Consider the following 13,140-nt stretch of genomic DNA (forward strand, 5'->3'; position numbering starts at 1 on the left):
CTAAAGAACTCCCATCTTTTCCATAATTTGCATAGATGAAACTTAACAACACTTCGACTTGGAAAGCCAAATGTGAATAAATAGAATGGTTTGTAAAGAAAATCATGCCTCACACAAAACAAAATAGAAAAGATAAATATATATATCTATATATCTATATATATATATATATATAATTATAATTATAATTTTCTCTCCTTCATGGTGATTGAAGATATATGAAGTGTTTGGAAATTGAAATGCTATGTAGGATTCGTGAGTCTTGTGTTGTATATAGTTGAGGGAATTCGTGGTGATTGAAGACTATATGAAGTGCTTGGAAATTGAAATGCTATGTAGGATTCGCTGAGTCATGAACATTACAAGTTGGGTTGAGTGCGATATAAGATTATAGTTGGATCATTCACTTTTGTGGATTCATAGCTCCATTTATGGGTGACATCTACAATGGACAACTATGATTTAGAGATGAATAATTTTTTTTAATTGTTGTAATTTAATTCTTTTAATTATATTAAGATGAAGAATTTATTTATACATCATTTTTATGAATCCTTCTAAGAATAAAAATAGACATTCACTGTCATGATTTTTATGATTTTATATTTAGATTTAGATTATATTAATGCATATTTTATTTTCTCTTTTTTATTGTGTTAAGAGATTAACAGAGATAAATAATTTATTTCATACTCAAATTAAAGTTAAGACACAAATAAATAGTTTCAACTATATTGGTCGGTTAGTATCATTAGTAGCAAGTTAGATCTCGGTTAGAAGCTTCTCGAAATTTGAGATGTATGAGAGAGATTGGGTAAGTCTTGGTAATGAACCGGATCAAGAAATTGGAACATTTTATGTTCTGGATTTGTATCGATAATCAAGTTTACTATGGAAACAACTAACAAGAAGGTCATATGCACTTGAGGTCCATTAATAACACTGTCTGGGTTAATAACACTGTTCTTAGATGATCAATGAAAATTCACATTAATAGATACAATTACTGGCATCCCTTTTTAGGTTTGGTACTTTGTTTTGATTCTAAATGCATCATGTAGCAGGGGGTCGTTAAGCCTATGTCTGAAGATGTGGAAAAAATTATGGCTCAGATGGCGTTGCCATTGGAGAATAAAGATGAATGCCATGCTTGTGGAAGTTGGTTGACTGAAGATACATGCCTGTTGATTCTGAATGTTTTCTCAAAATGTTGTACTCGTTGAAGTGATGCCTTCACTACTTCGTAAATCCAATTTTTATGGATTTACTACTTTGTAAATCCACTATTTATGGATGTTGACCCATTTATTAATCTCCTTTTCTCTGCTTCCTTTTTCCCTTTTAGTTATAATAACAAACTGCGGTGTAAGCTCTCCCAATGCAATGAGCCATTATCATACAATATAGGCTGTGTTAGGCTCTTCCAATTTTTATGGATTTACTACTTTGTAAATCCATTTATGGATGTTGACCCATTTATTAATCCCCTTTTCTCTTCTTCATTTTTCCCTTTTAGTTATAATAACAACGTGCAGTGTAAACTCTCCCAATGCAATGAGCCATTATCATACACTATAGGCTATGTTAGGCTCTTCCAATGCAATGGGCCATTATCATACAATGGGCAAGTTGGAGGTGCACCCTTTTTCTTGAGAATGGGAGTTGAGAAAAATCTCCTAGTATATAATATGTTTCCCTATTGTTTGTTTGCATTCTATCGTTTGTTTACATACCCTTTTCTGGAAGGGGCAGAGGTGGCCAATGGGTTGGAAATTAACTTAGACAAGGAAAATCTTATAAGCTAATATATTTTCAATTGGATAATTAATGGTAACATGCCCTGTTCTCAGCATTTCATTATTTAATTTTCAATTTTGAAATGAAATTTGTACTCTGATTTTAGTTTAGATTTCATCGTTAGGACAAATGTTGATTTCTGTCGTGAAGTCAATTGAACAGAACGCTTCTTGGACAAAAGGTTTTTACTAGTTTTAACTGTAGAAATTCTCACTATAGATCAATAGATTATGCAATATACTAAAGCAAAATACAAGATCTAATTCTACAACAAACTTTGCGGAAGCTTAATCGAATTGAGCAAGATCAATGAGAACACATATAACTAAGAATGAGAAATCAATCACACATAACACAGAAGAAATAACCCGGAGAAAGCCTCAGCCTAAAACCCCAATCTTTGTATTGTCATACAAGTGGAAAAATGTTCAAGTTACAAAAAGAATCAGATCTCAAGCTATCCTGCTCTCTCTGCAATCAATCAATACAACTCACAAACTGAATAGACACAATATATGTCCTCCTCAATCCCTCCAAGCCTCCTATTTCCTTGCGCAATTTTTCTTGAGGTCCAGTGATGCCACATGTGTGAATTGGCCTCATCACACTCACAAAACCTGAAGAAGTAACTGCGCAATCCTCAAGGAAAGAATTCTTTCTGCATGCAAGAGATATTCACAATGGAATATTCTAGCAACTGATAGTACACTACCCCTCCATCTGATATCAACTGGGTCTCTGTCTGAACTAACATGCATGAGTTATTTATGAGAGAATATCAGTTATTTGAAGTGCAGCAGTCACATGCATGCATGCATTAACTAACTGAACTCACAATTAATTCAACAAACTGTTTGAATTAATCTAACTAGACTTGATTCAGTTAACTGAGCCAACTAATTACAACTCATCCTTATCTCTTTAACTGATGGATAAATTCCTCTAATGGAGAAATTGTTGGAGAAATTGTTGCATGTCCCTACATAGACTTCATGTTTGATTTTCTACAACTAATTAACTCATGGTGAATTAATTAATTATTTTACAAGCAGCTGCTAAGATCAAATTCAAATTTTTACTTCTCTATTTTAGTTCAGGGACTAACTAAAATAACTCATGGTGAATTAATTAATTATTTTACAAGCAGCTGCTAAGATCAAATTTGAATTTTTATTTCTCTATTTTAGTTCAGGGACTAACTAAAATAGGAAGGTATCCCAAAATGCTATTTATAGTAGTACTAAATTTAGCACTTCTATATTTATCATTTCTTGTTGCTATTTTCAACATTAACTCCATGTTGAAAGAAATACTTCTATTTATTATTGGCATGTGTGGATGTTTTATCAGATTATTCATTTTTTCTAGATGTTACTGAAATACTGTAATTGTTGAATACCCGTCCGTAACAACCTTACCATGCACACATTTGTTTCTGTTGTGAAAAACCATAGAATTTTCCCATCCCTGCTCATGGTAAAATATGCTTATGGCATAAACAGCCACACAATCATGGTTAAATGATCTCAAATAATGTGCAGAATATGAGACCTTGATTATGCTAGAAGATGAAATATAATGTAATTATTGATGCCCTGTCCAAGGAGCATAAACATCTTGGATCATATCCAAACTCAGTAGTCTCCACAGATTCAACGCCAAAGGATACAGGCAAAGTAAGGAAACTAATCTTCTAAGATAAAGTCATAATATGGTATGAGACCTTGATTCTGAAACTTAATGGTAGAAGAGGAAGCATAATGTAATTACTGATTCCCTGTCAATATAGCAAGGAAAGTAAAGATAATTTAAATGTATAAACATTTAAATGGCATAGGCATATGATATTTTCTTTTAAGAAGCCCGTGATTACCAGGTCCAAGGCAACTAGCTAATTTAGCAGGATGGGTTTTAACACTTCAAAAACTCATTTGTCTACACAAATGAAGCAACTAAACAAAGTTCTTTTACTTTATCAAAGTTTGGAGATTCTTGCCATCTGAAACTTTCAACAATAAACATAATGGAAAGTAGAGATAATTTAAATGTATAAACATTTAAATTGCATAAGCATATGATGTTTTCTTTTAAGAAGCCCATGATTACCAAGTCCAAGGCAACTAGCTAATTTAGCAGGATGGGTTTTAACACTTCAAAAACTCATTTGTCTACACAAATGAAGCAACTAAACAAAGTTCTTTTACTTTATCAAAGTTTGGAGATTCTTGCCATCTGAAACTTTCAACAATAAACATAAATGGAAAACATCACATGCATATTTGACTGGGTTTATATCAATCATAAACAGAAGAAAAATAGTTAAATGCAAAGTACTCAAAAGAAAATATTCAGCTTATCTCAAAGAATGTGCAGAATATGAGACCTTGATTCTAAAACTCTATGAAACGTAATGTAATTATTGATGCCCGGTCCAAGAAGGATAAACATCTTGGACCATATCCAAGCTCGGGTAGAAGAGGAAGCATAATATAATTACTGATGCCCTGTCCGAGGAGCATAAACATCTTGGACCATTATGGTAGAAGAGGAAGCATAATGTAATTACTGATGCCCTGTCCAAGAAGCATAAACATCCTGAACAATATAATAAGGAAAGTAAAGATAATTTAAATGTATAAACATTTAAATGGCATAAGCATATTATATTTTCTTTTAAGAAGCCCAGGATTACCAGGTCCAAGGCAACTAGCTAATTTAGCAGCATGGAGTTTTAACACTTCAAAAACTCATTTGTCTATACAATGAAGCAACTAAACAAAGTTCTTTTACTTTATCATAGTTTGGAGATTCTTGCCATCTGAAACTTTCAACAATAAACATAAATGGAAAACACATGCATATTTGACTGGGTTTATATCAATCATGAACAGAAGAAAAATAGTTAAATGCAAAGTACTCAAAAGAAAATATTCAGCTTATCTCAAAAAATGTGCAGAATATGAGACCTTGATTCTAAAATTCTATGAAACGTAATTTAATTATTGATGCCCTGTCCAAGAAGGATAAACATCTTGGACCATATCGAAGCTCAGGTGTCACCACAGATTCAACACCAAGCATACAGACATTATAAAGTGCATTATATTAGATGAGACCTTGATTCTAAAACGTAGTGCTCGAAGAAGAATGTTAATGGATTTACTGATGCCCTGTTCAAGAAGAGTTTAACCATTAACATTCTAGATGGACTTCTGGTGAGATAAACCAAGGACTCATTTGCATTATTAAATCAATATATTTTTGAAAGAACATATATAACTGATTCAGGTTGCCATTTCTGTGAATTCTGTTGGTGCAGGTAATTAAATTGTCTGAGGAGTGCCCCGAGATACATCAAGGATTTTATCAGTATACTTGGTTGTGGCATCTGTCACCTTTAATACCCTTCCAAGGCCCTATTACCGATTACAGTATGGTGCCCATTCTCAAGCTGTCAAATGAATGAAATAGTAAAAACCTACTGGTTGAAATTGTTCCATGCTTGCAGGCTGACTATTTTGTCAGTCTACTCTTCATTCTTAGCACTTGTGCTGATGCATAACAGATTTCACTCAGATAGGAATCCAAAGTTGACAAACAATTTCTCGTGGCTCTCAATTAAGAGTGGAGATACTCACAGGGAACAGTAATCCGGGAGCCTATAAACATGGCGCTGAAGCATTATACTCAATAAGCACTCTGTTTCGTCTGGGAAGCAATCATACAGGAGAAGGCGCCCTGGAAATATTATGAACACTATCAATTTCATCAAAATTATAACTAAATGAAATTCACCAAAATTCTAACGTGAGGAAAAAGATAAGATTTGATAATTTTATTAATCTGAAACCAATGAACATAAAAGCAGGTAAATCGGACTTTAAAAGCACATCAGTATAAAAACAAGTAGGATGCCAAAGCAGATCCTATACCTAGGCTATCAAACCCAAAAAAACAAAATAAGTATGTAGAAGAAAGAGGCACAAAAATGTGGCATCAAAACAAATGTATTCTAGACACAGATGAACAGAACTTACCGCAACCAATAACAGCCGCAAGCTGAAGGGTAGGTGTTGGAGCATACAGGAAGGGGGAAATAAAATGGAAGACAGTTTGTAAACGAATAGTTGAATGGTGGATAAAGATCAAATCCATCAGACATGCCAGCTGTGCTGATGCATAACAGATTTCACTCAGATAGGAATCCAAAGTTGACAAACAATTTCTCGTGGCTCTCAATTAAGAGTGGAGATACTCACAGGGAACAGTAATCCGGGAGCCTATAAACATGGCGCTGAAGCATTATACTCAATAAGCACTATGTTTCGTCTGGGAAGCAATCATACAGGAGAAGGCGCCCTGGAAATATTATGAACACTATCAATTTCATCAAAATTATAACTAAATGAAATTCACCAAAATTCTAACGTGAGGAAAAAGATAAGATTTGATAATTTTATTAATCTGAAACCAATGAACATAAAAGCAGGTAAATCGGACTTTAAAATCACATCAATATAAAAACAAGTAGGATGCCAAAGCAGATCCTATACCTAGGCTATCAAACCCAAAAAAACAAAATAAGTATGTAGAAGAAAGAGGCACAAAAATGTGGCATCAAAACAAATGTATTCTAGACACAGATGAACAGAACTTACCGCAACCAATAACAGCCGCAAGCTGAAGGGTAGGTGTTGGAGCATACAGGAAGGGGGAAATAAAATGGAAGACAGTTTGTAAACGAATAGTTGAATGGTGGATAAAGATCAAATCCATCAGACATGCCAGCACGTATTCACGCATGGAACAATCCTCATGATAGAGTGCCGTCTCAAATATAGGTAGAAGCCTGAAAAAAATGAGTCTGGAATTGAAGCAGCAGGAGCATGCCAATTTAAGTGCCAACAACCTGGTCTCTGAATCTTTAGATTGCAATCCATTTCCAAGATAAATTGCTAGTCTAGACTTCATCAAAGCTTCCTCCTCCTTTGCCTCTTTCTCCAGCACATACTAAAAATCACCAAAATGAAATAACCATTAACTTCTGAACATAAACGTTAAACGCTAAACCCTAAACCCCCATTTTTAATAATAAATCCTAAACGTTAACACTCGGCTACCTTCGAATTATAAAATCTAAAACCTGCACTCTAGAACAGAGCCGTTTGCTGTTGGCGTTCTCAAGTCTAAACCCTAGACTCCTAAGTCAGATATGCAGTTTAAAATACATCATTTATACTCTAAACACAATGTTAATGGATCCTTAAAACCGAAATCATGAACCCCAACCTATCGTTGCAGTTTAAATTCTAAGATATGAATCACGAACCTGGTCGATCTCTACTGAACTTTAAAATTCAATCCTGAACCTTAAATGAGGTAAATTAAATACCTCTAAAAGACGATCTTGATCGAAAATGGAGCTGCAAATCTTCTCCTCCACAACATAAAGCATCTTCTCATTCGAGGATTTGCCAAACCCTAATTCGAACATTGCTTCCCTGAGGGCATGAAAACTGAAATCTACAATGCATTTGGCGTAATCCACCAAACTCTGGGCCTCGACAACGGAATTGGCGTTAAGGGCTCGGCGGAGCAGCTGAGAGCAAAGTTGTTTGCGGGTACTGAATGGCAAAACAAAACCCTCAGATTTGAGGGAATCCAAAATTCCGCTCAGGGCCCGCAGATCTTTGCACTCGGACAGAAAATTGAAGCGGTCTATCCGCACTGAATTGGGATTTTCAAACTGAGCAGGCAGCCAGGAAATTTGTCTACAGATAACTATAGAAAATTCAGAAGATGCCAAGGAAATCGAAACTCCAGCGAAGCCATCACTACTGTCTGTGAAGGGTTTCGAGCGGGTAATCTCTCCAGCATGAGATAAACAGGGAGTTCAACCAGCGCTGATTAAAATTCCAACTATAATGATCTGATCCAACGGCACAATCTCTTTTAATCGTCTAACACATCAGATCAATGGTCGAAAATAAGACACGGTGGCATATAAGGGAGTTCTTCCCATAGGGAAATGCCTTACGGCGTAATATTTTTTTTTTGAGCTACATGGTTTAACGATTTGACGATTTGACATTATAGCTCTATTTTCCTGTACCTCCCACGGTCTAGATAACTTGTAATATAATATATATAAAACTGAACTCGTATGCCAACCATTTTATGTAATTTGATTTATATGTGACGACATGGAAATAGTCAGGAAATATTTTCGGAAAAATGCCCTTGTCATTAAGGGGAAGACTATTACCCACGTCAAACTCAAACAAAAAAAATTTATCAGCTACCATGAGAAAGACGTACGATATTCATCTGGCAGGCAGCGGGATCAAACCCTAGTCTAGCAAGTATTTGGGAATCAAGACATTGTTGTCCTCGACACTATTCTGGCTTTCTGAACAAAATTTAGGCCTCCATGAAAAAAAGAGTATATTAAAATACGAGATGGCAGCAATTAGTACTCAACCACGAACCCAACTTAAAAGAATTAATTAAATAAATAAATTATGGGTTGTGCGCTCAACTAAAAGATTTTCCAAGGATAAAAACAACTTTATTTTTATCCGAATAATATAATGCTTAACTTTTGTTGGTTTTAATGGTAGGATAAAAAAAATTATAATATATTGAAAATATAGTTTATTTTTAATATAATTTTTTTAAATTAAAATTATAATAAAAGATTCAAAATTACACATGTATATAATTACATGTAAATAAGAAGTGCCCAAAGTTTGCAATAGTATATTCAAGGTTACGCATGTATATCATTACATCCAAACAAGAAGTTACCAAAATGATTTAAATAAAGAAAGTTTATCTACTATATTAAAAGTAATGATATTTATTTATTAATTTATATATAATAATTATTGTAAAAATTAGAAATGGTATTTATCTTTCAAGCCTATATGGATTAAATTTCTTTTTGTTATTGCAATCAAATTTATTGATGAATTTAATTAAGTATTTTTCTCAAACTTTTACCTAGAGATCGTAGAGTCGAAACCCTTTCTGATACCATATGTAACAACCCTGAAATTAAAACATGCAACTAATTAGATCAATTATGCGATTTATAATCAACACACCTCTATTCAACTAATTAATATAGAATTTTTGAGAATTAGGAGCAAAGGCAACTTACCTGCAGCGATGAGAATAATGCCCCCATCACCATCTTTCCTCATGTTTCAAGGCCAACATATATGAGATATATCAATTCCATAACTAATGCTTGTAATGATTTTATGTCTTTCGATCCTAGCTTCCTTGTAATAATTTTCAAATTCCATTGAAGTAAACTCAGTTCCATTGTCAATTCTCAAACATTTAATTCGCTTGCGAGTGCTTTTTCAACCAAATCTCTATACTACTTAAAAGCATCAAATTAAAATACATCAACTTTTCTTTTCAGTAAATAAATCCTCACCTTTCTAGAGTAATCATCTATAAATGTTACTAAATATGAAGATCCTACAAAAGAGACTTTAGGAGACGGTCCCCAAAGATCTGAATGGATGTAATCAAGGATACCTTTACTAACATGTTTTCCTATTTAAAATTTATGTCTAGGTTGCTTTCCATATACAATGCTCACAGAAATTCAAATTCAAAGATTTCAAGCGTGGAAGTAACTTACGATCAACCAATACCCTCAGCCCTTTCTTGCTCATATGATCGAAGCGTTGATGCCATAAACAAGTAGAGTCACTTGCATCTTCAAATTCTATTGTTACATGATCTATTTTTGTCCTTTCTTCAAGCTTATAAAGGTTCCCAAACCTTTTAGCCTTCATGACTACCAGGATGCCTTTCGTCACCTTCATAACTCCACCTTGAACTGTACATTTATAACCAACAGAATCTAAGACTCCCAAAGATATTAAGTTCTTTCTAAGCTCAGGTACATGCCTCACCTCTGTTAACGTTCTAACAGTACCATCATACATTTTAATCCTGATATTACCAATCCTAACAATTTTGCATGTAATATCATTACCCATGAAAACCACACTGTCATCAATAGATTGGTATGAAGAGAACCAATTCCCATGAAGACACATATGATGGGAAGCACCATAATCTAGCAACTAATTATGATGATGTTAGAAACAATAGAAGTGGACGATACCTCATTAACAATACCTACACTACTTTAAGTTGAATTAGCTTCCTTTATAGAGTCCTTTTTAGCAGTTTGTTCCTTTACTTTCCATCAATCCTTCTTAAGATGCCCTGATTTGTTACAATACCAACACTTTAACTTACTCTTCTTGACTCTTGACTTCAATCTTGATGTGTCTCTCGAATTTTGATCTTTTTCTTTTTGTTGACCTCTTGCCACAATTGCTTATGATATTGAGGTTTCAAGGCTAGACTTTTGTCGAGTTTCCTCAGACAATAAACTTTCCACAATAGCATCAAATTCAATGGTATCGGTAGAACTAAAACTGATAGAGGTTACAAAATGATCCCAAAACTCAAGCAGAGAACACAATAGTGTAATTGCTTTGTCTTCCCCTTCGAGATTTACATCTATACTAGACAACTAACATAAAAGAGTATTGAAAGAATTCAAATGATTAGATATCTTTGTACCTTCCTTCATCCACAAACTGTATAACTACCGCTTCAAGTAGATTATGTTTTTCAAAGACTTCATCATATAAAGGCTTTCTAACTTGGTCCATAAGCTTGTAGTTGTTTTCTCTCCAACAATGTTAAATAACACATCATCTACCAAGCACAGATGAATAACACTGAGGGCTCTTACATCCATGTCCTCCTAGTCGTCATTATCCATGCCCACGACTTTCTTTGCCCTGCCTAGCAACGCCTTTGTGACTCCTTGTTGCACGAGCATATCCTACATCTTAACCTTCCATAGCTCAAAGCTATTATTTCCATTGAACTTTTCAATTTCAAACTTTGCACTTTGCATCTTCGCCATTAACACAAAATTTTCCCAAAAGCTCTGATACCACTTGTTGAGTTGAGCAGTGAAAGCATAACCTACAAATAAATTGAAATTACATAAAATAATGGAAAATAAACAAGATAGCAAAACAATCAAACACATAAATTGACACAGTGTTTTACGTGGTAAAACCCTCCTTATGAGGGAAACATCCACGAGGCATTGATAATCAGTATTCTTATTATTCAAGTGAGATTTACAACAGCCAATTCACAGGCATACATTATCCAACCATTCAACTCATTCTCAATTTGTTTTATGTTTTCATATTTCCTTTATAAGCTTACATGTCATCCACGTTATAAGAACAGAAAAATTCATTTTATATGTTTTTTCCAAAAACTTAGATTAAGAAAAACAAACCAACCAAAAGAACCAATTTTATCTATTATCCCAAAAATATACAGAAATAGTTAACAACTTCTAACAATATATGATTGGGAAATTTAATATACTTTAAGAAAACTAACATTTTCCAACTACACAAACACCACTATAATATGGTTAGTAAATTTTTAATAAATTTAAAAATAGAAAAATAAACTGTTATCATTAAAACAATTTCTAATATTAAATAAAATAATTAAATTATATAAATTCTTAAGCAAGCCAAGCTATGCCGTTGTTATAATCCTATCTATGCACTTGGATTATACTCTAACTTCCAATCTAGCATGTGTTTTTGCATGGTTTGAAAGATAAAGTGAAGAATCAATATCCTCAATAAGAATAACATGGTGGTGTTGATAGATGATGTCGTTTAACATTGTTCTTGTATGGATCTTAGAATGATCTAAATCATAGACATCTTAGCATAGATAATAAACAATTGATTTAATCATGATAGATTTGCAATTTTGCATATTCATTAGCTTACACAAAATGTAAGCTCTCTTCATGAATCTAATAGTGTTTTGACTATTAACTTTCAACAAAGACTTCGATCTCATGAATCTAATAGTATTTTAACTTTTCATACAATTATTGAGTTTCAATAAAGACCTTAATGTTTACTACAATTTTTTATGTTTTAATGAAGTTGACAATGAATATAGTAAATGTGCTTGTGGGTTGAAAGGATGTCAATTCTTATGGTTGAACACAATTTTGATATGCTAATAAATTCAAAATGTAGTATTCAATATGTATACATGAAATATATGATTTATTATTGATCTATAAATTGTTGTGGATATTCCACTGGATAGTTCGTCGCAATAAATCTGATAATATTATATTAAAAATCTGAGATCCTACACTATTACAGTTTTATTAAACTATAAGATCTGTAGGTTTAACTGTAATTAGTGCATGCATGTGAATGGAAAATATGTAGAAAAATAGAGAATGAAAACATAAGCTCACATACGCACATAAGACACAAAATATGCTATGGGAAACCCTTTCACGAGAAAACCTAGTTGGAAGGTGAGGTTGCTTCGTTCTCTTTCTCTGTCTAGAAATATGGCTGTAGGTATAAAGAATGCCTGTAGCCTGTGGGCTGCTACAGTGCACAAATCCTCTGTGTGCTCTACCTCCTATCTCTCTTGGCTACCTTTTCTCATCTATGGAACAAAATGCTCTCGAAAAAATGTAATGCCTCTTCCTCCTAGTGGCCCAGTTATAACACAACTCAGTAGCCTACTAGTGGTTAAGTTTGACTATATCAACTCTTAACTAGAGTTACAATATAGACTCTTTTAGAGTATTTTACATCAAAAAAGTGGCTAACCCCTTTTCCATGAATAATGGGGTCTGACGTGGCATCCTCTCGAACTATAGGTGTGAAAACAGGAAGGTCAACTTTTGAGTGGCATAACTTTTGCATACAAACTCTGATTGACGTGCTTCTTTCATTGTTGGAAATATATTCGTGTGTAGAACATCATGAAAAGGAGCCACACAAAAGCGGCATAGTTATACCCCCAAAAAAGTCGTTTGATGCCTCAAAATGCTCCCGGAAGGTTTCAGACCCCATTTCGCCAAACTAGGCCCCGCTAGTAAAAAGGTCCCATGAGTTGATTCCTCCATTTTTTCTACTTCGAATGCATCGAGATGGATGAAAAACAATATAATGATCCAGCCCGATAAATTATATGAATGTTTATTAAAATATTTTATTTTGATATTACATGTAATTTTTTGTATTTTTTCATTATTAATATCATGACAATAATAACCCTAATGGGGGCGCAATCATGGCTTTGGATGGTGTGCCAACCTACCAAGTGTCCAATCTACATAATGGAGTGGCTAGAGTTTTTTGAGGATCGTGGGAAGATGAACAATTGGTTTCAATGCTTTAAATTTGCTATGCAGATGGTGGGTTTTCCAAAGTACGAGGTATG

At 33.8% G+C, this 13,140-nt stretch overlaps 1 protein-coding gene and 1 long non-coding RNA gene across 2 annotated transcripts; both read right to left on the bottom strand.

Moving 5' to 3' along the window:
- Positions 1-5,141: 5,141 nt before the first annotated feature.
- On the bottom strand, positions 5,142-5,958 carry LOC149193804 (uncharacterized). The gene is made up of 3 exons (XR_016254997.1): positions 5,835-5,958; positions 5,436-5,535; positions 5,142-5,348 (listed from the first exon to the last, which is right to left on the bottom strand). It is a non-coding gene; the product is annotated as an uncharacterized LOC149193804 (long non-coding RNA).
- A 14-nt stretch (positions 5,959-5,972) lies between these two features.
- Positions 5,973-7,685, bottom strand: LOC149193805 (uncharacterized). The gene is made up of 3 exons (XM_089406967.1): positions 7,190-7,685; positions 6,456-6,807; positions 5,973-6,156 (listed from the first exon to the last, which is right to left on the bottom strand). Exons 1-3 carry the CDS (start codon positions 7,289-7,291, stop codon positions 6,116-6,118), a joined length of 495 nt encoding a protein of 164 aa, XP_089263093.1. The 5' UTR covers positions 7,292-7,685; the 3' UTR covers positions 5,973-6,115.
- Positions 7,686-13,140: the final 5,455 nt, after the last annotated feature.

Source organism: Pinus tabuliformis, chromosome 2_2, assembly GCF_031772625.1.
Source record: "Pinus tabuliformis cultivar Carrire ecotype Pingquan chromosome 2_2, CPIR1, whole genome shotgun sequence".
In the NCBI taxonomy this organism is placed as follows: domain Eukaryota; kingdom Viridiplantae; phylum Streptophyta; class Pinopsida; order Pinales; family Pinaceae; genus Pinus; species Pinus tabuliformis.

Excerpts from the sequence above, each read along its gene's own strand:
- LOC149193805 (XM_089406967.1), bottom strand. The coding sequence starts at position 7,291 with ATGTTCGAATTAGGGTTTGGCAAATCCTCGAATGAGAAGATGCTTTAT. Across the intron at positions 6,808-7,189 it reads ATCAAGATCGTCTTTTAGAG|TATGTGCTGGAGAAAGAGGC; the intron begins GTATTTAATTTA and ends GGTGATTTTTAG. Across the intron at positions 6,157-6,455 it reads TGCGGCTGTTATTGGTTGCG|GGCGCCTTCTCCTGTATGAT; the intron begins GTAAGTTCTGTT and ends TAATATTTCCAG.